The following is a 24,487-nucleotide window of genomic DNA, read 5'->3' as shown; positions in this document are numbered from 1 at the left end:
AAAGGTTGCAGTGAACAGTGATGTAAAACGCAACAGTGTGCAGTGTCGCAAATCACAAACATATTTCTCTGCTGCCAGACCGCAAAACCATAAAAAACAAACCAATACAAATACATATTTTCATTTTATTACTTTTGAATCTTATACAACAATGAATAAGTTTAAACTTAGTACGGCTTATTATTAATTCAAGTTTCGACGAATGCATCCTTCTGGTTTGGCTCTTCACCCGAAGACGACGCTTTTGCGTCAGCAACGCACATTTCTATAGTCTCATGGAATTTATCAGCCAGTTCTTGCTTCTTAAAACGGCAGGCAAGACGTTCTACCACACCATCAGAGGATTCGGCATAATTGAAGTTCGCCCAGATAAAACTTTTTTTTTGTCCGTTCATGTACTCCATCGTGAACGACTTACTTATCTTCATGTTGAGTACCAGTTTATGAATTTGCTCACGACGCATGACCATGCGACAGGTGTTTAAAGTCGTATGCTTCAAAATCTTCAACTCGCCTACTCCTATAATGAACGAGATGACATTAACCAGATTCATTTAAACACACTTGTAGAAAAATTACCACGCTCCTTCCACTCTTTGGAATCCGAATTGAATCGAAATAACGTCGCGCGTTCACCAAACAGTTTCACCTCGTTTTCCTCACCGGTGCTGACCACAATCTCATTGGGCAAAGCAATTATGGGCTCATAATGTGGATCGTAGTTATCATCATCGTTGACGCTTTCCGTAGTGTTGTCTTCTTTTGCTGTCGGCGACTTAAAGTTCTTGAAATCATCCTGATGCGTTAAGCCAAAATAGCCACCAGTGTCTGACTTTTGAAAACCAATCGGGTTACTGGTTCCCTTGGCTGCCAAGCTAGCAAAATCATCGCCGGCCTTTGCTGCCAAGTCTGAGAAACAATTGACAGTTTTTTGATCGAGAGACAAAGGAGAGGTGCCTGGCTTCGTCCCAGCGGTCTCCGCAATATTCTCTTTGTTGTCCTTTGTCTGTTCCTGGCTGTCTGTCGTTTCCGCAACTGAGATGGTTTTATCCTTTATCTGATTGTCAAATGAGGGTGCCGCACTCGATCCAGAGATGGTGCCGAACGTAAAACTGGGTGAGCTATTGCTGTTTGTGAAGCTGCTGTTACCGAACGGGCTAAAAATTGACTTGGGCGCCTCCTCTTGATTGCTGATCTGTGGAATCCCTGTACTACCAAATATCGAATTGGTCTGATTACCATACTTATTTTCCCCGCCACTAAGACCTCCAAAGACGGACTGTTGCGGCTTGGCAGCGTTGTTTCCTCCAAACAGCGATGTACTCAGCCCAAAAACAGGTTTTTCTAAGAAAGCAAAATGAAAATCAATTTTAAATATGATACTACTAATTGTTATACTACATAATTCGACAGATTTTCCTCGTTAAAGGCGGTCATGCCATTGCTTACCTGGGTTGCCAAAGAGGAAGCCACCTCCCAGACCAACCGATTTTGTCTCTGTTTGCTTCGGTGACGCGGCAGAGGTGGCTGTAGAGTTGGCGGAAACAGCGTTGCTAAAGCCGCCGAAGCTACCGCCTTTATTAGTGGTGCTGTTGGCTGCCAGAGTACTTGCCTTAAGCAAGCCCCGATTGGGCGATGCCGCAGCATCCTGCGCCTGAAACTGATCCTGTTCCTTGGGTGTTGGTAACTTCAAGGCAGGCAACGTTAGGGGAAGTGGCTTAATCGCTACTTCTTCTTTCGCCGGCTGTCCGTAATCAAAGTTTTCCGGCTCACAGCCGCGACAGCCGCTGCAGCTCGACTGGGCTGTCAAAAACTCGGAACTGAGCGTAAGCTTGTTTGCGAGCGTCTGAATTTCATTGGATATATCTGGTTCATCATCAGGTTTACTGGGTGTTGCATTCAACTGCTCTTGCTGTTGGTTCTCCTCCTCGCAAATGGGCTCAGCGGTGCCATTGAGGGCGCACTTTACCGTATTATAAAATACCTGAGCAATGTCTGCATTCTTGAAGCGCAATGCAAAGCGCTCCAATACAGATTCACCTTCGCTAAAATCGTGCACAACAAACAACCATGTTTTTTCATCTTTGGGCTTATAGACAACGCTTGAGTTTAGCACATGATTGAGGCAGATTTTTAATACTTTTTCCCGCCGCATGACCACACGCAGATTTTCAGTCTCCTTATGACGGAGGATCTTTAGGTTGCCCAGACCGCGTTCTTTCCACTCCCCATCCTCAGTCAGACGATACAGCTTCGCACGCTGCACGTAGAGCAAGAATTCATCCTCTTCGCCGGTCCTAACATCAATCTGTAAGGGCAATGTTTTTATTTCATGAGGTTTAATTTCATTTTTATTTTTGTTATATAATCCTTCGAAATAAACGTTGTTTTACGTAGTATTTGAATCAAACGTTACTTACCTTATCCGGTAACGGAATAACGGGCGCAAAATATGCATTATTCTCCTCCTCATCGACGTGGCTTTCATCATCATTACTTACATCGGCTCCACCACTAACTCCAATTGGACTTTTGGGTTGCTGCTGTATCTTGGGCATTGAGAAACTAAATGTGTTGGAAACCAAAGGACTGCTACTTGAAACCGTTGTTGGCTTAAAGTTAAAACTGGCAGAATTAAAGATGCTGCCTTCGATGTTTTTATTGGGCATTACATTGGTAATGCTGTCACTACTGGCGCCGCTGATTGATTTGGTTGTCGCAACTGGTACTGCACCAAAACCAAACGTAAATTTGCTTGAGGAAGCTGGAAAGTTTATCCCACCACTACCGTCAAGTTTGTTTTCCTTTTTAGGCACGTTATCATCCTTCGGCGCCTGACAGGCTAGACAGTACAGTTGCGCGAAATCGTTTTGGGTATAACAGTCTTTACAGTTCCAGCTACCTGTTTTCGGTTTGAAGGCATCTCCAAAGCCAACAGCTTTGGGTTTATCTGACGCTGAGGCAGTGAGCTTCGTAGTAGTAACTGCATTGCCAAAGTTGATAACGGACGCGACATTTGTTGTAGCAGCAAGTGGATCGGCTGGAGGTGGTAATTTTTCTGAGGCCGTTTTGGTATCAACACTAAAACTTTTCGTTGCTGTGGACTGTCCAAAACCAAAAGTAAATTTGCCGGCACTGCTGCTAAGATTGAGAGCCCCACTCTGGTCGAGCGTTGATGTCTTTGGTGGCACTGTGTCATCTTTGGGAGTTTCGCAAGCGACACAATAAAGCTGCGCAGCATCGTTGCTGGTATAGCAGCCTTTGCAGTTCCAGCTTCCGGCTTTTGGCTTAAAGGCATCACCAAAGCCGTGAGTTTTGATTTCGGTATCCTTATTGATGTTTTTGTCAATCGGTTTGTTTTGCGGTTCAGGATTAGGTTTCGCTTGGGACATGGCCGCCTGTGCCTTGAGCACCGAATCATAAAACTCTTTACATATTTCGGCGGTCTTAAATCGCACACATAGCAACTCGGTGGTCATCTCCTGCTCGGAAAAATCTTGTGCTGCCCAGGTTAGAGCATTCTGTGTATTATTTAAAAAGCTGAACTTAGCGTCTGGTTGAAGACGCTGATTGCAGCACACTTTGAGCACCTGTTCCCGGCGCATGAGCAGTCGCACTAGACTGGGATCCGTTTTCTTTTGAAGTAGCTTAATATTACCCAAGCCACGCTCCTTCCACTCGTTTGTTTCTTTGTCGAAGCGCAACAATTTGGCGCGATGCTCGAAAAGTACCAGTTCATCCTCCTCGCCAGTTACGACCTCGACCAGCTCTGGCAACGGAATCACAGGTGCAAATTGCGCTGTAGGCACATATTCCTCTTCAGGTTCCACGTCCGAAGCGGTCGTTTGATTTTGGTTCTGTAGTTGAGGTGCTGCATGTTGCTCACTTTGCACTGCAGGTTTACTGAAGAGGTTGCTGCCAAAGTTAAAAGCAGTCGTGAAGGCTGTGTTGCTGCTACTTGTGTCTGTTACAGCTGATACACTGCCAAAAGACAGCTTAGTGCCCTTTGCCAAAGTGGTGCCAAAGTTGAAATTGGCAAAGGGCGAGGTTGTGGCAGCGTTTGTTGTACCGGGTAAATTACCAAACAGTGTCTTGGGAACTACAGCGTCAACTTTAGGTTCAACTTCACCCATCTTAGGTGGCTCTATTTGTTTGGGCAACGCACTCGCCGCAGGCGTGCTGGTCACAAAGCTGTTGATGGCGCTACCCTTAGCGGGGCCAAATACAGGCGGTTTTATTTCATTTGTTTTTGCTTCTCTTGCCGCTTGTTCAAAAGCTAACTTAAAATCTTTGGCTGCCTCGGCCAGCTTAAAGCGGACAAGAAACTTTTCCAGTTTTAACTTCTCATCCGCAAAATCATTGGCTGCCCATAGAAAAGACTTTTCCTCCTTATCCTGCTCGGGCGTGGTAAGAGTCATACCCGATGTGATCTTGTGATTTGCACAAATCTTATGGGTCTGCTCACGTCGCATCAAAATTCGCGTGCAACCGTTGGTTTGGTTCGTCAATATTTTAATGATACCGATTCCGCGCTCCTTCCACTCTTTGTCAACATGCCGAAAAAGCTTGGCTCGATGACTGAAATTAACTTTCTCATCCTCCTCCCCGGTACGCACTTCCACTTCATCTGGTAGCGGTATGATGCCTTGGAAATCTGGCCGTGGATCATAGTCTAGCTCAGCAGACGCATCTCCACCAAGACCATTGTTGTGCTCACTCCCGACGCTGTCGTTGTTGGCTGCATCTGCAGCCAATTCCTTTTGCTTCTCGGCTGCAGCTTGCGCAACCTGCGTCTTGAATGAAAATGTGGATGTGGGCAGTCCGCTGAAGATGTTGCCTGCATTGTTACTGCCTAGACTGAAATTAAAATCGCTTCCTCCAACGGCCGCTGGCTCTGCGGGCTGCACTAAACTGGGCTTTATATGCTGCGGCGGTATGGTAACACTGAGAGTCGGTTGGGCACTAGCGACTGCTGTTTTCGGAAGCGGATCTGAGCTGGTGATAACCACGTTGGCTGGAGGCTCCTTTTCCACTGGCTGATTATTGAGTGCCCGATTGAAAATAGCTGGAGAAGCGACAGCGGCCGAAGTAGCTAAGGCTGGAGCAGCCGCAGCAGGAGGAGCAGCCGCAGCAGGAGGAGCAGCCGCAGCAGGAGGAGCAGCCGCAGCAGGAGAAGCGGCGACAGATGCAGATACTGCAGCAGTACCTGTAGCAGAAGCTAGAGTAATCGGTGTGGTAGTTGCTATTGTGGGCTTGTGCTGCACCAGAGGCGCCTGCACAGGCGGCTGTAGTTGTTGAGCCGGTTGCGGTACCTGCTGTGGAACTTGAACGGTCGACGGCAGAAATTGTGCCGTATTAAAGAAGTTTGCACTAGAAGCCATATTTACGTTAGGTGGCACTGGAGGGTGGTTAAACGGCTGTGCCTGTGAAACTTGCGGTAGTACTAAGCTGGGTGGCGGCGCAGCAATTCCATAATTCAAACTCTCTATAAATGGAGCACCTGTTGGATTCGGATACATGTTGGGCGGCACACCAAAGCTCGCTGGTGGACGTGGTCCTGTTAAACAAAATATATAATTTTTATTTTTCATATAGTTATTTCGTAAATAAATAAACCGTCAGCTTTTATATGAATATGTGAAAAATTTAATTCTGGCCGTAATATCTTGAACTGCAATTATATTGAAAGAATCTTTAAAGTCCATCCTCTAAAGCCCCATAAGTTCGAATCAACAATTTACGCCCATTTAAATCTTGTAATGCGAGTCTGGAAGCCGAAAAATAAACTTTCGTTTATTAAACCTTTAGCCAGCATTTCCCATCCAAGAGCGGTGCATGTCACGAAAAGAGTATCAAATAAATTTTAACAAAGATTTCTGAAAATGAGTTTGAAGCTGATCCGACGATAAACAAAAAGTTTCATACAGTTTTCAAAATCGCTGAAATACGTATTCATTTAATTTTTATGTAGTGCTTTGAGAATAACTTAAAAATAACTAAAATATTAGTTTCGGCCCGATCGGATGGTAAGCGAAAAAGTTTCAAACAATTTAATTTGATTTATGTCTATAGGAATTTTCATATATATAATCAAAAGAGCAAAACTGTTGTTTATATATAGTTTCATTTTCGGGCTTTCCCAGTTTAAAAAGTATTTCGTAATGTGTGAGGCTAACTTACCATAGAGATTGGGTGGCATGTTACTGGCCGTTGGCGGAGTTCTCATAAACTGGGCTTGGCTAGCGAAGTAATTGTACATCTGGTTCTGGTTAAACATAGGGCTTCCATATGCTGCATTCGGCTGTGCAGCATTTCCAGCTGACGAATATAAACGTTCTTGGGCATTATGAGTTGGCGGCACGGAATTTAAGTAATTTGTCTGGATTGCATCATCCATGTTTAAAAACTCATCAAGACCAAGTGCAGCCGCTGCGGCAGCAGCGTCTACATCACGGGATTGGGTTTCGTGACTACAGCCACTATTCGTCTTCAATTTCTTAAGAAACTCTTCAATCATATCGAATTTTTCGGATATCGCTTTAATGTCCTGGCGCATAGCCTCCAAGTTACCGCCTACATTATCCTTGAGAACGCACAATTGTTTGCTTATCTGCTTTATAGTTTGCTCCAGGTGTAAGGAAGCTGGCGATTGCGACTCCAGCTGGCGCCTTGAGCGATTAAGCGAGTGTGCAGCACCAGTATAATAATCATCCTCAGCATCCTCATAGGTACTGGAATTGTTATGAAGTTCAGGTGAATTATAGCGCTCGTCAGCTAAGGAATTCTTTAGTTCGCGCTGCACCACAGAGCTGAGTGGATGGTCAGAATTATTTCCAAGCAAAAGCTTAGTTTCCCTCAGGCACTCTATTCGTCGTTCCTGGAAGTTTTGACGCGCTACTCGAGACGTGTGGCTTGAATCTGCCAGCTGACGATAGGCCTCCGCCTGGAGATAAGTGGCCATGGGCAACTTAAGGCCATTTATATCTTTTACGAACTCTTGGTGATTTCCTAGCTTTATTGAGCGCTTACTTAAATATGCGAGAGCTTCTTCAGCCAACTGCTTTACCTGTATCCAGACACTGCTTGCATTGATATTCAAATACTTAAAGTACCTATAAAATGGCTCCAGCTTATGCTCCTGATGACGTATCATCATGCTAATGCCCAGTTTGTAAAATGCCTCAATCCGCGTTTCCAAATTAGCACAATCCTCACGGCTGGCTAGCAGCTTGCCAAGCTGGAGTAGCATTATTATCTCAATATGCGGCTCATTCTGGCAACGGACTACCTCGAGTCCGAACTGGAGGTGTTCTCGGTGCTCAATGCGATAGTTTTCACCAATGTCTATGTTGTCGTGGATGCGCTGCATAACAGTCCACCATCTGTTCTGCTCCGGCGTGATCAACTCATTGCGTCCCATTATGTTTGCAAAAGGCAGCATATAGGGCCGGGCGGCCGCATTGCGATTGCCCACATGGTAGCTATTGTAACTCTCGCGTTGCACATGCATCTTACGCTGTGCCTGTAGTACAACAGCATACAGAAATATATCTACATCCACTTGACTTAGAGTGTCAACACTGCAGTTGCTTAAAGGCTGCTTACAATCGCGACGCAAGGCTTTATAGAAGTGCACGCGCGGCGCCTCTGCCAAATTTTCAGTGCTAAGCGCTAGGTAAACATGGTGATCTAGAGTTGATGGTGCTAGCTGAAGCGCCAGCTGCTCATGCTCTTCAATCTGGGCAACCGATGGCCATTCGTATAGCGGCTGCTGGAGACGCTGATCACGTACTAGATACGACGACTGCTCCTTCAATTTGTTTTCGGGATGCGTGTATAACTGTTGATAAAGCTGTGATCGCCACTGACTGTCTACACAGTGTTGGCGTGCTGCCGCCAATAGCTCATCGCTATTCGGCCAAAGGCCTTGCGATTGGTTTTCCCGCCAATCATTTTGTCCGGCATCCTCTATAGGCATTTGCACACAGCCGTGAAGCGTACGTCCGAGCTGGGCACACCGAAAGGCGGATTGATGCCGCCAAAGGTTAAGCAGCTTCTGCTGCATGCTGTTGCAATGGCGTTGCCAATAAGATGATTTCACATCATGCGAATTTTGTTGATAGCCAAGTAACATCAACGGGAGAGCTGCACGCACCGTACTGGACCATTTGTTTTTATTGCCGAGAATTTCACGCTTAAAGAGCATCGTTACTGCGTGTAGGAACAATTGTCCAGCGTAGTGTTCTAGACAACATTGATGCAGCTCACGGCCCCCATTGATCGAAAGCTGATCGGCAAGTAGACTAAATTTGTATACATACTGATCCAATTTAAAGAGCTGGGCAATGCTTTCCCCCAAACTATTGCTGGCATCGGATTGCAGATTGAGCTGGAGGAGCCGATCGAGAGTGATAAGCAACAACTGCCAGTATGGCCAATCCTTTGATGTCTCTTTGGACTCGCATTTCTGAAGCACCGTTAAAACCACATCGTACCACTCAGTCGACTGGGAGTGAGCAGGGAATTCGAGCTCTGTTTTGTAAGCATAATTAAAGGCTTCGTCGATGCGTTTTTTTTCCAAGTAGGTTTGTAGCAGCCGCAACTGCAATAACGTATTATGTGGACGGGTCAACAGCTCTTTTTTTATTACCAGTTCCATCGAATTATCCAGCTCTGCCCAACCTACTGTACCCGCCGAGGAGCGCATGCGGAGCGCAAGCAGCAACTCGCTTTCTTGAAGATCTTCAACTGTGCTGGCCAACTCCAACCAATAGGAAACCCTGTCTGGGGTGCAGAGATTCCTTTGCTCATATAGCATTCTGCAACACTCATTTATAACGTCTGGCTGCTTGGGATTTAACTGAATGGAGCGTTGGTAGTGCTCAAACGCCTTTTGGTAATCCGGATTTTTCAACTGTTTATAACAGCGGGCAATTAGCTTATGGGCGCCAGCATCATCGTTTACCTTCAAAAATGCATTTAAATGCTCAATGGCCTTGGCGTATTCTTGGATCTTGCTATACAAACGGCCCACCGCCCAGCCCTTCATGTCCCGCTGTGTGTAAAGAAAGAACATAAGACATAACCTCAATTAGTATTGCGATATGCATTGTATACATGTATAGTGACATTAGATTAAACCTTACATACATTCCAATTATTGCAGTGTTTATTTATTATATTAACAGGGAAAAACTTAATTTATAAACAGATATAGCTTATAGCGGCTTCTTGCATGCCAAGAGACGCCGATACATATACGTACACAAATGCGTATGTATGTATGCATATGAATGGCGGGCACCCATTATTTCGCAAGCGTTGCTAGAAAATTGCAATGCACACGCAATAATGTTGTATATAACTAACCTCTGGGCCAGGCGGAACTTTAGAAAACATTTTGTGGACATGCTCATCCACCTCTTTCCGAGTTGTAAACATAGTTTCTTTTCTTAATGTTTTATAACTTGTATTTTTCACTTTTTCGTGCGCAAAAATGTGCCTCGTTCTTACTCGTCATGCACTCTGCGACAGTGAAAAACAAATCATTAGTTTTTAGCAAGAAAACAATTAGGTTTCAATTAATTTGTGTTTTTTTTTACACTGACTAATAAATCTTGTTTCTTATCAAGTTAAATTTGTTATATTGAAAAGAGCTGTATCGCAAAGAATCACTTTTTAGCGCGCACACGGCGCCGAAATCAGCGAATATGCTTCTATGGTCTATCGGTCTATCGATAATAACCATAAAAAATTAATCGAAGAACTTGGAAAATAATTGGCCAAATTATTTTTTAATTAAAATTATCCAATTCACGTATTCTAAAACACAAATTTTGTCCACTACAGTTTGCGGTTCGTTTCGTTAAGTTGCGCATATTATATTTTAGATAGATATAAATCTACATTTTAGTATGACCAAGGCAAACAAAGCCAATAATGTCAGACTTATTAAGATAGCACCATTAGCAACTATCGATGAATTGTTTTATTACGATAGTAGCACTAGCTAATATATCGATTATTTTTTACTTGGCTCGCTATGTATGTGTGTGTATATTTATGTGTTGGTGAATATTGTACAAGAAAATTTGTTTGAAAGTGCTATAACACAAAAACCCTTTAACATTGCTTATATTAACTAATGTTGCTACATATCTTCCATGGTAATAAAGATAAGGCAAATATGCAAGTGTTCTTGACGCCCGGAGACAACCAGATGAAATAACAGTTTTGTGAGCACTGTGACTTTGTGCAGATTTTAAGAGCAGCGGCCTAAACAGTTTTAGACGCCTCCGAGAGTGCCGATATCAATTGCTTATTTACAATAAATCGATAGGTTTGCGTAAGCGCAGCCAACTTAACAGAAAAATGTAGCTGCGAAGAAGTAGAAAAATCGTATATGAAGGAGTAAAAGTTGAAAATAAACATAAATACATAAAAACCCTCGCAAAGAAAGTTCTTCCCAAGTTTATATCGTAAAGACGAGGATTCCACACTTACTGAAAGTCGATATACACTGACATAAACACACATTCAAAGTTGCATCAGCATGCCTGATTCCGGCGACTGCAGCGATGCAGAGATGAATCAGCCGTCTTGCAGCAGGAAGACTGTACAGAGTAATGATCGTGAGAAGAGGAATCGTCGTATAATCATGCGAATCGAATTTAAGGATTCGGATGACACGGACGCGGATGATTCTTGTTCGGTTTCAAGTAATGACAATGCTCCCCCTGCCTCTGCTTCTTTGAGTGTGGGTATTGACCTTGGTACGCGGGTACCAGGCTCGTCGGTTTTTCAACCTTGTCAGAGTAACCGATCTAATCGAAAACAAGTTCCCCATGCCATTAGCAACGCTAACAGAAATGGAGCGCCAACTATGTCGGCTCTCCAGCTTAAAAGACGTGGTGATGCAAACCGACTTCATTCAGCCAATGATCCTGACAGCGGTAGTGAGGTAAAAGTTTGATTTATTATATTTATTGGTGTATCCTTTCTTGACTTTCTTTTGCGTATTGTTTTTTTTTTTTAACTATAATGAATATTGAAAGTGATTTGAGTTAGAAATAAAGAGCAAGAAGGGTGCAGCTAATAATTATAAGGATTTACCCAAAAGTTTTTACATAAAACGATGGGTATTATTCGAACAACTAGAAATGTTTCTTAACAAATTATTTAATTTGTTTTATTTCCCTCAGATCGATGAACAAATTACGAGAAAGCGGGTACGTGGAAAGAAACGAAGGAAATTAATCATTTCCGAGGATGAGAATGAGAATGAAAAAGCGGCGGCCAATAATATTATCAGAACTGATGTACAAGCGGATCTCGATGGCGGTTTTAGTTCCGATGGCAGTAGCAGCAGTAACGAACTGCTGGAGAAATGCCCAATTTGCCTGTTGACGTTCCGCCAACAGGAGATCGGCAGACCTGTAACGTGCGAGCACATGTTTTGTGCAGCCTGTATTGAGGCATGGGCGAACAATGTTCAAACCTGTCCCATTGATCGACTTGCGTTCGATAGAATCATAGTGCTGGATAGTTGTGAGCGACGCAACATTGTTCGCGAAGTTCGAGTAGATCTGAGCAAGTCAAAAAAGGAACTTGTGTTAGACGACGAGGAGTACGTCACTGGTATTGTGGCCAGTGATAATGATGATATTACTAATTGTGAAATATGCAATTGTCCGGACCGCGAAGAAATAATGCTGCTTTGCGACAGCTGTAACCAAGGTTACCACATGGACTGCTTAGATCCGCCTCTTAATGAAATACCTGCAGGCTCCTGGTACTGTGACAACTGCATTGACTCAAACGACGAGGCTGAAGACGAAGATTTAGAACTTGCTGAGGACTTACACACTCTGTACGAAGATATTCGCGGAATGGGATTGCCAGAAACGCGTTTACGTGTACGTCAAGTCCAGCAGCCTCGTATTTTACGCACTCGTCAGAACGAACGAATACGGGCGGCAGTCTTGCGGCACACCCAGACGAGATCCCTAAGCCAGGCTGTAGCAGAAGCGCAGCTGGAAACTACCACAACAACGACACAAACAACAACTCGACGTAACCGGAATAGCACAACGCGAACCACCCGCACCACAACAACAAGACGAAACGCCACATCGCGTCGACGACGTAGCCGGCGTACGGCTACGCATCGCACATACGTAGTGGAGTATGATATTAATAATTTTGATGAAAAGTTCGCAGTAAAGACTAGTAAGAAGGTCATAAGGCGGAGAAGAAGACGGAGAGTAACGCGCAAAATAAGATCCCAATGCACTCGAAGCTTAAATGACAGCGCCCGAATGTCGGCCAGCAAGCGGTTAGCGGAACAACTTGGCGTCAAAATGGACGGAGGGCGTGGATCGCATATAAGCGGTGGCAGCGCTTCTAGTTTCTCAATATTCGGCAACCCTAACAGTTTGGAGTATTTTTCGGATAGCGATGAAATGCGCGACGATGTTGGAGGAGATATTAATATTGGGAGCTCAGCTTCAACTGCAGTTCAAACGTCAGTTCGTAGTTCTAGCATTGGAGCGCCGCGCAATCGCAAAGCCCTTCTCCAGGGCAAAGCGAGAATAGCTGCCTCAACACGCAATTCGGCTGCTGCTGCGGCCAGTGATATATTATCCAGTATAATGGAACTGCAAGATCGTTGGCATAATGCATCGCGAAATCTGAGCGAAGTCCATATTAATGCCGACGGCAGCCTGAATTTACCACAGCGAGAGATGGCAGCGGCTATTGACAAACCAACTAAAAAACCTGATTTTAACAAGCCCACAGAACATATCACTCAAGTGCCCCTTTACCAACGTGGCGGTTCGGGACCCAATATAGGTCAAGGTGGTAATGGCAACTTTAACAATCGCTATAGCGGTAACAACTCTCGTGGCGGTGGTGGCGGCGGCGGAGGAGGCAGTGCAGCTGCTGCTAATCAGTACCAACAACATTCAACTGGCGGTATGGCGAATAGCAGTGATAATTCGTCTGCGGAGTCCAGTTTTGGCAATCAAACTTTCAATAGCAACAACAACAACCCCAACGGCAACAACAATACTATACCCAATACAAACTTTACGCCATTCAACATACGTTTTAATTCACCTAATCAACCGCAGCGTAATCAAAATATGCAGCAACCGCGCCAATCGTCATATTCCAGCGGCATACGTATGCCCTTAACGCCATCTGTCGCCCCATCCACCAGCTTCGCACACATAACTCCTCAGCAGCAACAGCGACCGCTTTTCAGCGGTCTGCCCGCACCCATTAATGCACCTGTTCTCGGCTCACGCATATCAATGCCACCGGTTTTGACTGTACCACCGCCACCGGCACCGCCGCCCAGCTTGTCGTGGAACAGCTCGTTGTTTAAACTTAGCACAGATTATGGAAACCAAATTGATACTAAAAAAGATGGCGACGACGACGATGAAAATTGTCCGAATTTCTCCATTTACTCACAGGAATCGCAGGCGGTAGCCACAGAACTCTTCGCGCAACCGCAAAAATCTGCAAAGAACTCAGACGAGGTAAGATTTCTTTACTTCTAAGACTTGTATGAAAGCAATGTTTGAGAAATGGCACATATCTATAAATATCCGAACAACGCAACTTTCTTTGGGGTTGGTAATATTCAAAAGCTCAATAGTGCTCTAGTCGAGAGCTCCCGAGATATCCTGCTCGCAACTCAGAACTGCCGTAACCAACGACATGATATTGACGTGCGGAAAGCACACGCACCTGAACACTTAAGCCAGATGCTAAGTTTATTGATACCTTAACCTCGTCAATAAAATCTTGTGTCTAAATTTGTCCGAAAATTATAAAATTGGGCATAAGATGACTAAAATGTATATACGTATACAATAAATCAAAATAAGTATGATTCGCAAATTAGATGTCTCTGGGTCTGATTATCTTGTCAGAATATATTATCTAGTCAGAATATAGCTACGCAGACTAGGTGCTGACCCGATACATATATACTTCAAGGATACAAGAATGCCTCCTACCGACTGTTACATACATATGCACTAATATTTTTATACTGTTACTCACATTTTTAATGGTTACAGAGTATAATTATATTAATAACTGATAAAAAGGGAGTTTCTTTTAACAGTTATTGAGGCTTAGTTGCAGTCTGTATTATGTAGCTCCTATTCACACCGAAACAATCGAAATTCCTTGGCATACTAACCGTGATATGTTATTTTCTTTCTTTCAATTTTGAAATTATTTTACTTACTCAGGATGACGACGAAATGAATGAAGATTTAGTACAATTAGATGATGATGATGATATACCACTGCCTCCAGAGCCTCAAACCGATACAGTCGTCAATGTTAAGGATGATCACAATGCCGGTAGCGATCTGTATGAACCTGAAAATCCGACAGAAGAGCAAGAAGAGGACGAGAAAGAGATTGTTAATAAGCCTGTGCAATGCGGTGACAGCAACGTAGAAGAATGCAATGACAACCTGGCAAGTAGCAACTTGAATTGTGAACGAAGCGCATCGGCTACACCAGCTAGCAAGGAACCTGACGATGATGATGAAACGAAAACGCGCAGTACTCCTAGCCCCATTATCAAGGATGGCCGTACTGTAGACAGAGGCAAAGGTGTTTTGGAACTCTACGATGACAGTGATTGGGAAGAGTTAGAGATTGATAAACCGAAAGAATTTGAGAAGGCGCTCATTGAGGAATCTGTAGAGGATACTCCCGCTAGTGGTAAAAAAGAAACCAAGGAAGGCGAGGTATCAGCGAAAACTTCAAGCAGCGAATCTGACCAAGATCGATCCTATACGCCATGTTTGGATGAGAAAAATATGGAGGAGGATGCGACAGCCGGACACCAAAGCGATAAATCAGATCCTTCATGTGAAGCCAAAAAAAGCGATTCAAAAAAGTCTGAAGAAGCCGAAGACAGTGAGGAGCGCGTTGCTGGTATGGGTACCGAACTTATATCCGAAGACGAAGAATTGACAAATGAAAACGAATCAAAGCGACGCAGTCGCAGCCACAGTCGCAGTCGCAGTCACAGTCGCAGTCGCAGTCGTAGTGGTAGTCGCCATCGTAAAGAAGGGGAGACCAAAATTGGTAAATCCAAGCGCAGTTCTAAACGTAGCAAGGAAGCTTCTGAGACGTTTAAAAAAGTGGGCAAGCGGCGAAAAGACCGCAATTACCGCGGTGATAAACAGCAACAACAGGACCGAAGTCGCTCCCGACGTTCTCACACTAACACGCCACGTTCTGTCACACGCAGCTGCAGTAATCGAAGTCCCGATCGCAGCCGCAGCCGCAGTCGTAGTCTAACTAAATCGCCACGCGGTCGTAGACGTAATAGTCGTTCCAAGTCGTATTCCCGGTCAAGATCACACTCAAATAGTCCTCATGGCGGACGCCAACGCGCCACGTTCAGGGGTCGCGAATTTGTTCGAGGATTTGGTCGCGGCCGTGGTGGGCTACGCTTCAATTTTCGAAACCAGCAATTTCAGCATAGACATTACCAGCAGCACCATAATCAACACCAATACCCTCACCAGTACCACCACCATCATCAGCAGTATCAGTCGCAAAATCAATACCATATGCAGCCACATTTTCAGCGACAAAAACGACGCGAGCTGCCACGCTACGATGTGCGCAATGTCGTTAGCACGTCGCGTCATCACCAAAAGGATCGCTATGGCCGGGACGCAGCTCGATCTGCTAGGAGTCGATCTGTTAGCTATGAACGGCGACAACGTTCGCGTAGTTATTCACGTAGTTCGACGCGTACACGTACACGAACACGTTCAGCGTCCCCGAAACGTTTTCGCAGTTTTAGCATTTCGCCAACTCCGCCAGCAGGTGTTGCCAGGCATCAGCATGAGCAGGGAGCACGTCGCAGATCTGTGTCCCCGGGCGGTAGACGATTCGAACATTCACCGCCGAATTCACAACCACTACAACCAGCTCATCGTAACAGCCCGCTGCAGCGGAGTAACAGCACAGTATCAGTGCGATCCCGATCAAATACGCCGGCGCGAATGAATGGCAGCCGCAGCATGCAGGGTGCAAAGAATTCGCCTGGCTATTCACCGCGTTATACGCCACGGCTAAGTCGTAGTCTTTCAAAAAGTCCACGAAAAAAGAAGAAAAAGAAGAGTGATAAGAAGAAGAAAGGCAAGAAGCGTGCATCAAGTAACAGTCCGGTGGCTCGGCAGCGACGGATTTCGCGGCAACGTGACCCCTTTGATGATGCTGATGATTTTCTCGCACCTCAGTTGGGTAAAAAGTCCAAAAAATCATCAGCGGGCATTGGAGCGATGCATTGGTCACCGTCCCCCACGCCCAGTCTTTCTGCGGAACGTCTTAACTTTATTCACGAGAGTGGAGCTGGAACTAGTGGCGAAAAGCCTGCGTCCTGGACGCCGCCCTTGACATCTCCACAAGCGCCCGTTACGCACTATAATGAGAATCCTCATCGCAGCCAAACGCCAGTAATTGGGAAAAAAGTCAAACCCAAGCGAGACAAAAGCAAGAAGAAGAAAAAGCCGTTAGACAAGCAGCGCAAGGACAAAAAGCGCAAGCGCCACACCATGACACCTGAACCGTTGCCCTCAAAGGAGGTATTTGCATCGGGCAACAATATTCTTGTCAGCGTTAGTTTCAACAAGGAGGTAAGCAATGCACTAGTAGGGTCGGGACAACAGCAGACTGTAGTAACATTGCCACCGACTAGGGATGAGTTCCTTGGAGGGCGGCGCACCTCCACAGACCGGCTGACCAACAGTAGCGGGGTAGCGGGTAAGAAGGCTAAACGAAAGCGAAAAAAGCTAGATGCAAAGCCTGTAGCGATTATTGATCTGGAACGCTCGCCATTTCAAGTGCACCAAGAGCCGGCCGATGTTATTGTGCTGACCGATAGCGAAGATGCAAATGATAACCAGCTCTTGATGAGACGCGAACGGCGACGGAACAGCGTCGCATCCGCTACGGGTCATGTGTTGATGAGAGAGAATGGACAACGCGAAAAAACGCCGCCAACCGATTCTTTGGAAACGATATTGGAGGCTTCATATGAAAATCTCACACAAACTACTGGTCCGAAAACGCCACCAGAGCCACATCTTGTGAAGTTCAACTTACCCGCCAAAAAACAACACAAAGTCCGTAATAATCCGCTGCACGATGATGCCGACGATATACACTCTGCAGACGATCTAGAAACCGTGTGCTCTCTGCGGGGTGCTATTGACGGAGAGCCGCAACAGCCACATGCTAATGACGGGCTCATTTCAGCGCAAAAGATCGGACCAAATACACCTCCGGAATCGGGACCGTGTTCTCCGGATGCTTATGATCCATTTGAGCCGACAAAATCACCCTCTTTATCTCCGCGTTCCCCAACACCAACTCCTGCCCAGAATCTAGAACCAATGACCCTACAGACTTCCACTGGCGTTGGCGGTAATGCTTGCGGTGGCATGGAAAAAATTGATGCACTTACGTGCAGCCAGAAACACAACAGCCACAGCGACGATCTGGCCGACGTGAACACAGGAACACCGACCTTGTCGAGCACAAGCAACACAGCGACCCAAGTAAATTCGAGTGTGAGCATTAATCCAGTAGAGCTGGTCATGGCACTCATGAGTAAGCCCAGCAACACCATTCAGCAAGACCTGGCCAATAAATCCATCGAAGTCTCATCGGCATCGTATCTCAACAGCACCACAATGAGCACAGCGTTGGCTGTGCCTGGCGCTGAAGATAATCTTGCCGATAATTCAATTACGGTTTTGTCGAATGTCCTGCTAACAAGTAGTAGTGTTGCGTCCGCGCCACAACACATACCGGTTATATCTAGTCCGCCGACTACACTCGTAAGAAAGTTGGGCACCATGCCCAAGACTGGCGGCAGTGTGGCCAGCAGCAGCAGTGGTATAGTGAATCTGCCCTCGGGCAGTGGAGCAATGCGTAACGGCAACACCGGTGTTAGCAGTATGGCCACTGTGCTGGACGACTCTTTCAATATGGACATTGAAAGCCCATACTCTCCTGGTTCGGCGGACTACGAGGATTTGTTTGAGCCCCCGCCAGATGGTGGCAACGCAATTGGTTCAATTAGACGTTCCAAAAGCAGCGGGGTGCCCGCTTCCGGTAAAGCTGAGATGTTTGACAATCTCTTTGGAAGCAGTTCCCCTGTGGGTCAACATAGGCTGCCATCGCGGTACAATGCCTCAACTGGAAGGAAACAGCAACGTGCAAATAACAAAAACGAGCGCAAAACGAAAGGCAAAGGTGGGTTTCAATTGATAATACTTGTATTTGCAGTAAATTTAACCTTACTATATAGACCGTTGGGGCAGCAAAGGATATATTAATAATTATTTGAAATCATTGTACCTTTACTGCGAGAATCCCTGATTACTCTGGTTTTTGACAAGAGCAGCAAGGCATTATGTCCGTATGGATTATTATCATCCTATTCCGCTAATTTTTTGATTTTCCAAAGTTGTATTACTCTACATATCATCATCTACCAACATTGTGTGGCACTTGTATTATATCTATAAATCAGACTAGAAAGAAGATTATGTTTTGAAATATTTTTGCGTTAGCAAAGCATGTATAATCCTTAGACTATATCGTCGTGCAGATAATGCTATATTAATAGAATGGGATTCGAAATTATTTATTCCATGCGTTAAACACTTTGCGGTTTGTTGCCATTTTCAAACAAATTTTGCCAAACAATTACGATGATGTTTTCAAAGGCTTAACTGTTTCATTTTGTGGTTTCAGGTAACAAATTGGTCGACGACCACGTGAAACTCTATGATGATGTGCCCAATTCGGCAGTGGATTTACAAGTCAAGGATAGGGTAAGTAATAATAACAAAATCAATAAGTTTATGAAACTCTACCAAAAATCGGTTGCAGTTTATACGTAAGCTAAACCGCCAGGAACGTGTTGTTGAGGAAGTAAAGCTGGTACTGAAACCACATTTCAATAAAAAAGTGATAACAAAGGACGATTACAAGGATATTATGCGACGCGCTGTACCCAAAGTATGTGGCTGTTGCACACGACAAAGACTACATGTTTTAACATAAATATCATCCAACTTTATAGATTTGTCACAGTCGCTCTGGTGAAATTAATCCCCACAAAATCAAAAATTTAATTGATGCCTATGTTAGGAAGTTCCGCGCCAAGCACAAGAAGTTGGGTCTGCTAAATACGGGACAAGTGAGCAGCGCTGTCAAATGTGCCGCATATTTAAAGAAGCTATAAGCAAATGTAGGGATAGTGGACGGTGAGTATCTGAACTTTTTATGAGATATATTCCAAATTATTTTGTAACTCAATATGGACAGCTAAATTGTCTTCACAGCGTTTTCCTAACAAAATTATCTTCAGCGGCCGAAAGCATTCCTACGCCTCCATAAACCACAATCGACGCCCGTGAGCGCAAATACAAATATTGTCATTGCTAATTGAAATTTAGTTGTTAAGTCAATTTTAGGTTACGCTACGAATGATTTTAGAGTATAAGCTAATACAGAAGTGAAAATATATATTAAGCAGCATACTCGTCTGTTAATTTTCGTTTTTTTTTTATTTTATTGAAAGCACCACAAACTCAAAAAGATAAAAATAAAACAAATTTTTGTTGATTACTTTTTTTTATTCATATGACTTTTTTAATGAGTAATACTGCTTTGCTTTAACAAACTGTAGGTAAATAGATTAATAAATACGGGCAAAACAAAAACTTTTATTGGACCTCATGTGTTAATCGATTCAATTTATATAAATTATTAATTCAATTATATTGACCCAATATATCGGTTGAAAATTCGGGATCATTTACTTAGACTTCTAATTACGCTCTGAATTTAATTAGAGTTAGATTTTAAATGCAAATTGTCAAAAGGCAGATAGAGGAGTATTTTATTTGCAACATGAGTATTTATGTATATTGTTGAAGAAACAAATGTAATTATGTATCCAGCGTAAATAACTGTATATTGTAATGCTTAATTTGAGTTAATTTTTAATGAAATAATTTGTCAATCATCATTTTTAAATAAAGAGTGCATACCTACAAAGTAACGTAAAATCAATAGCAATCATATTATTGTGTACATATGCTGATAATTTATTTTGAAAATACCAAAAATTAAACGTTTTGTTGTAGCTTCAAACACACTGAGTATATTAAAAAAAAAAAAAAGTAAGCTGGATTTCAAATATATTGGTTAACTTTGAAATTTATGTGAATAAATAATATTTGCGGCTATATTAAAATTAACTTGAATGTATATGAATCGAATTTTTGGTGTTTGGATATCTATTTTTATATAAGCGCAGATTTTGGTGATGACCGCGTTGTGCGATTATTATACCCTCAAGAAATTTGATTTACCAAAATCCAGATGATTTACCGCCTGGCGGGTTCTTCACTTTAATACAAGAACGAACACTGGATTTGTCTAGTTCCTCTATATAAAAAAAAAAAACGAACAATGCATATAACAATGAAAACATAGTTAAAGTAACTCACCGCTAATCGAAAAAGACGACTCTTGCATGTCTCGATGCCCATCAACACGGCCACGCACAGATGGCGTGCTGCAAGGAGAACCTCCTGCCGCAAATGGCATATTACCAGCTAGCATTGCAGAAATATTTTTCTCTTCTGGTATTAGAATGTCTAATTCAGCAAATTTTTTGGCCAAGTGGCCGTTTTGATTTTCCTCGTGCTGCTCTTCAGATGATCGCACTTTTCCCTCAATAATGTCATAAACAAATGGCGGCCGTAGTGGCATCGGTATGAAACGTCCAAACCCTTCTGCAACGCGAACGGATCCATTCTCGGCACAAATTCGTCCGCGCACTATTACATATTCAGCCACACCATGAACAGTCATACCTTCGAAAATATTTATGTCACAAGCATGATGATGGGTTTCTTTGGAAATGGTGCGTGTAGCTTGTGGATTCCATATAACAATATCAGCATCCGAGCCAACAGCTACGATAAAAAAGTTATAAAAAGTTTATATATAAATATTTTTTTTTCCAAATACACAGATGTAAATATATACACATAACATCTATTTTTGTTCAACGTACCAATTCGTCCTTTTTGTGGATAAATATTAAAAATTTTTGCAGCATTAGTGCTAGTTACAGCCACAAATCTACATGGATCAAGAAGGCCCTGATGTACTCCCTTCTCCCACACCACCGACATTCGATCCTCAGCACCATTAACACCATTCGGTATTTTAGTAAAGTCATATAAACCGAGCTCTTTTTGTTTCTTATTATAGGTACAGTTATCACTTCCTGTGACCTGTAGATCGTCGCTGCCATTTCAAAAGCGATTGAAGTATTGTAAGATTAATAAAAAAAAATAAGTATTTCTACAATATAAGTACTTACTATGCTAAAGATTTCATTAATTGCCTTGGCGTTTCTGCCGACATACGAATTGGTGGACTGGTAATATAATAAACTCGATCCGATTTGCTAACATTGCTCATACTTCGGCCAATAGAGCTCGCAAGCGTTTCACCGAACACGGAATAGCCGCTACGACGGGCACGACCTACGAGTTCTGCAGAGGACTTGCTTGTTACGCCAGCAACGTATAGAGGTGTCTTCATCTAAGCAGAGTTTTAATAAGAAATATTATTAAAGATTTATAGGCAATCGATTTGCTGTACGTTTGATGACTTTAAGTGATATGAACAAAATTATTGGGGCGATAATACAATAGGACAATCCAGTATCTGTATTACTTACTTCGCCAGAAGCTTGATCAGGATCTCGGCCGTCTTTGTATCGTTACTGGCCACAAAGGTTGATTTAGCTTATAGCGCCGTGTTTGATATAAGTACGAGCACTGGCACTGGCTATGGGTGCCGCGCTACCTTGATGCCATTCGATTTGCACATAATATGAGTACATATAGCAGGCAATCAAGATATATATATATATTATGCAAGTGCAGCATCGAGGGTTACATTTATTGGAGTATTATCAAGTGCCACATACCGCATACATTCTTATTTATGTACAAGAGTGCATCATACATAATGGAAATAATAATAAATTAAAAACAAAATCAACAATTATGGTAACATATGTATATGTACATTTATTGTAACATTTCCCTAATTCCCACGAGCTTTAATTTTATACAATTTTGACTAAATGTGTATTCTTATATTTTATTTAAATAATACTTACCTGGTGGGCTAAAATGCAAGCGCGGTGTACAGCCTCTGCTTCAACTTCCTCCTGCCGTGACAATTCATGCCCCTCGGGCCCGCAGATACCGTCGGCTAACAAATTTTTTGTATTCTTGGCTATGATGTCACCATTCTCGGCATGCACCTAGTAAAGAATTGAGCTCATCATACTTACATGATATGCTAACAGATACAACTTACCATTGCCACCCCATTTAGGCTTCTGATTCGCTCGAAAATGTCCAAAAGCTCCGAATCGCTTAACATATAGAGGCCTTTATAGGCCATATACATTTTGAACGAATTTACGCCTAGTTCCTTGCATAGTATACCAATCTCCTCGGAAACCGATTTCGACCACCAAGTTATGCCCACGTGTAAAGCATAGTCACAACATACCTTAGGGTCCGCCCAGCTGCGCCACTTGTCATAAGCCTCCACCATTGACTCGTGTTTTTTGGGTAGTACACAATCAACTAATTCCGATAAAAACGATAAATATTACTAATAACTAAACCAAACAGTGGTATTGCAGATGTTCCTACTTATCATAGTGGTGCCACCAGCCACTGCCGCTTTTGTTCCACGATAAAAACTGTCAAAAATATAAAAAAAATGTTGAACCATACAAAAATGTAGTTATATGAAAACTTACTCGTCAACGGTAACGTTGTCTCCAATAGGACATTGCAGATGTGTATGAGGGTCAATGCCCCCCGGTATAATCATTCTTCCCGTTGCATCTATGATACGCACGCCTCCAGGTATTGTTATTTCGAAAGCAGGTCCAACAAATCTGCATTAAGTTCAATAAGGTTAGTTAACTAGTCTTTAATTGAACTTTGTTATTTTTTACTTGATGATACCATCCTCAATGTAAACGTCCGCTTTAAAAATCTTATCATGATTTACGACTTCGCCGTTTTTAATATATATTCGATTTTGGGCACTTTGTAAGTGGATGGGCACTTTCTTAACAGGTTTTGGGCTAGTCGACATTGTTCTGAAAAAGTATTATATATTGTATTAAATCATTTTGCGGCTGCTCTTAATGGCCTATTAACAAATTGCATATATCAATGTTCGCAAATTATTCAGATCAGTAATTAGGTTTTGTTAGTGAGCATTTTAATAAGCACCTAAGCGGCCATTGACCTCTATGGGCTTTAATGCGGTGGGCTGCGGTCTTAGCTTTTTACGTGCAAAATCGCAATTGTACAGAATGAGTTGAACGTCACCCAAGATGAGTATAAAATCATTAGAGAAAACTCAATCAGCTTTTTATTATTGTTAATACATAGCTTAAACTGGCTTTTGTAATTAACGGGAAATTTTTTATTGGACTTACCAACCCACATGTGTATGTATGCGTAAAAAGTGCGATAAGGTACATACATACATGTATTGAAGCAAAAATACTAGCGGTAATACAACTTTCTGCTCTTGTTGAATCGATAAAATAGGCTGCCTAAACGAAAGCTCTTGTACACCACGAACCCAATGTAACATGTATGCACAAAATTACATGATAATATAATTTTCTGTATTTGGATATCCTTGCGCATGTATGGATAGGTAGGTATACATATGTATGTATCTTAAGACACAAAAACTGTATATGACATATACATATATATCTGTACATACATATGTATGCAGCTTAGCAAATTATTCGATCTTTAAGCGAATTTCCACTTGATATGCACATATTCAAAAGACGATTTAACAATTAATTAATTCAGCTTAATAACCTTTTATATTTAACCGTTGAAACTTTAAGGAATCTTATTTAGCACACCAAGTAGTACACACCCACTTTTGCAGAAAAATTCTGATACTGGTGCGGTTGTCGATTGTACGTTATCGATATTTTAATTTGTTCAGTGTGCCCACTTTTCATAAATTCATTTACGCTTGCTTAACGTTTTTGATTTATTTTGTTTTACATCATTAAACATTGGTACAAAACATTTAAGTTTCAACACAAAAGTAATATTAACACCCAATTTTTCACATTTATCAGCAAAATGTTCTCTCCTAACCGGGCTTAAGGTCTTGAAAATATCGGTATTTTTAAATAGTAAGCTAACTTAAATTATTGTTTTGACGTCCCTGTTCGGCATTTTCGTCGGAAAACTTAATGTTCCTAGACGAGAGGGCAAGGATAACATCCTGCTCAGCTTTTAAAGCGTAGTGTTTTTGAGGTCCT

At 42.8% G+C, this 24,487-nt stretch overlaps 3 protein-coding genes across 9 annotated transcripts; 1 reads left to right on the top strand and 2 right to left on the bottom strand.

The window, feature by feature from the left end:
- Window positions 1-105: 105 nt before the first annotated feature.
- Nup358 (Nucleoporin 358kD) lies at window positions 106-9,645 on the bottom strand. The gene is made up of 6 exons (XM_064700507.1): window positions 9,370-9,645; window positions 6,181-9,055; window positions 2,421-5,557; window positions 1,450-2,308; window positions 580-1,344; window positions 106-520 (listed from the first exon to the last, which is right to left on the bottom strand). Exons 1-6 carry the CDS (start codon window positions 9,439-9,441, stop codon window positions 189-191), a joined length of 8,040 nt encoding a protein of 2,679 aa, XP_064556577.1. The 5' UTR covers window positions 9,442-9,645; the 3' UTR covers window positions 106-188.
- Window positions 9,646-10,061: 416 nt separating this feature from the next.
- Window positions 10,062-19,607, top strand: LOC135441059 (PHD and RING finger domain-containing protein 1). Of its 5 annotated transcripts, none has more exons than XM_064700521.1 (7): window positions 10,071-10,960; window positions 11,202-13,547; window positions 14,271-18,312; window positions 18,817-18,896; window positions 18,979-19,083; window positions 19,148-19,331; window positions 19,393-19,607. In XM_064700521.1, exons 1-6 carry the CDS (start codon window positions 10,553-10,555, stop codon window positions 19,307-19,309), a joined length of 7,143 nt encoding a protein of 2,380 aa, XP_064556591.1. In that variant the 5' UTR covers window positions 10,071-10,552; the 3' UTR covers window positions 19,310-19,331; window positions 19,393-19,607. The 5 variants fall into 5 exon arrangements, 3 of the variants coding, with proteins under 3 accessions (XP_064556591.1, XP_064556590.1, XP_064556589.1); XM_064700520.1 differs by having other exon boundaries at window positions 10,073-10,960; window positions 18,955-19,083; window positions 19,410-19,607; XM_064700519.1 differs by having other exon boundaries at window positions 10,073-10,960; window positions 18,955-19,083.
- Window positions 19,608-19,682: 75 nt separating this feature from the next.
- LOC135441060 (dihydropyrimidinase 1-like) lies at window positions 19,683-24,152 on the bottom strand. 3 transcript variants are annotated; one of them, XM_064700522.1, is made up of 10 exons: window positions 24,030-24,152; window positions 23,135-23,281; window positions 22,934-23,074; window positions 22,824-22,873; window positions 22,480-22,754; window positions 22,277-22,423; window positions 21,467-21,690; window positions 21,155-21,390; window positions 20,583-21,053; window positions 19,683-20,520 (listed from the first exon to the last, which is right to left on the bottom strand). In XM_064700522.1, exons 2-10 carry the CDS (start codon window positions 23,275-23,277, stop codon window positions 20,441-20,443), a joined length of 1,767 nt encoding a protein of 588 aa, XP_064556592.1. In that variant the 5' UTR covers window positions 23,278-23,281; window positions 24,030-24,152; the 3' UTR covers window positions 19,683-20,440. The 3 variants fall into 3 exon arrangements, with proteins under 3 accessions (XP_064556592.1, XP_064556593.1, XP_064556595.1); XM_064700523.1 differs by lacking the exon at window positions 24,030-24,152 and adding an exon at window positions 23,627-23,779; XM_064700525.1 differs by lacking the exons at window positions 22,277-22,423; window positions 22,480-22,754; window positions 22,824-22,873; ... (1 more) ...; window positions 23,135-23,281; window positions 24,030-24,152 and adding an exon at window positions 21,830-22,023.
- Window positions 24,153-24,487: the final 335 nt, after the last annotated feature.

This window comes from Drosophila montana, unplaced genomic scaffold, assembly GCF_035044405.1.
Source record: "Drosophila montana isolate Dmon_TW-CO22-7 unplaced genomic scaffold, ASM3504440v1 contig_1761_1, whole genome shotgun sequence".
Taxonomy (NCBI): domain Eukaryota; kingdom Metazoa; phylum Arthropoda; class Insecta; order Diptera; family Drosophilidae; genus Drosophila; species Drosophila montana.
This window is presented reverse-complemented; position numbering and strand designations above follow the sequence as displayed.

Excerpts from the sequence above, each read along its gene's own strand:
- Nup358 (XM_064700507.1), bottom strand. The coding sequence starts at position 9,441 with ATGTTTACAACTCGGAAAGAGGTGGATGAGCATGTCCACAAAATGTTT. Across the intron at positions 9,056-9,369 it reads AAGTTCCGCCTGGCCCAGAG|CGGGACATGAAGGGCTGGGC; the intron begins GTTAGTTATATA and ends CTTTACACACAG. Across the intron at positions 5,558-6,180 it reads CATGCCACCCAATCTCTATG|GACCACGTCCACCAGCGAGC; the intron begins GTAAGTTAGCCT and ends TTTGTTTAACAG.
- LOC135441059 (XM_064700520.1), top strand. The coding sequence starts at position 10,553 with ATGCCTGATTCCGGCGACTGCAGCGATGCAGAGATGAATCAGCCGTCT. Across the intron at positions 18,897-18,954 it reads ATTTACAAGTCAAGGATAGG|TTTATACGTAAGCTAAACCG; the intron begins GTAAGTAATAAT and ends AATCGGTTGCAG. Across the intron at positions 19,084-19,147 it reads TGCGACGCGCTGTACCCAAA|ATTTGTCACAGTCGCTCTGG; the intron begins GTATGTGGCTGT and ends CCAACTTTATAG.
- LOC135441060 (XM_064700522.1), bottom strand. The coding sequence starts at position 23,277 with ATGTCGACTAGCCCAAAACCTGTTAAGAAAGTGCCCATCCACTTACAA. Across the intron at positions 22,755-22,823 it reads TGGTGGCACCACTATGATAA|TTGATTGTGTACTACCCAAA; the intron begins GTAGGAACATCT and ends TATCGGAATTAG. Across the intron at positions 20,521-20,582 it reads GTCGTCTTTTTCGATTAGCG|AGGAACTAGACAAATCCAGT; the intron begins GTGAGTTACTTT and ends TTTTTTATATAG.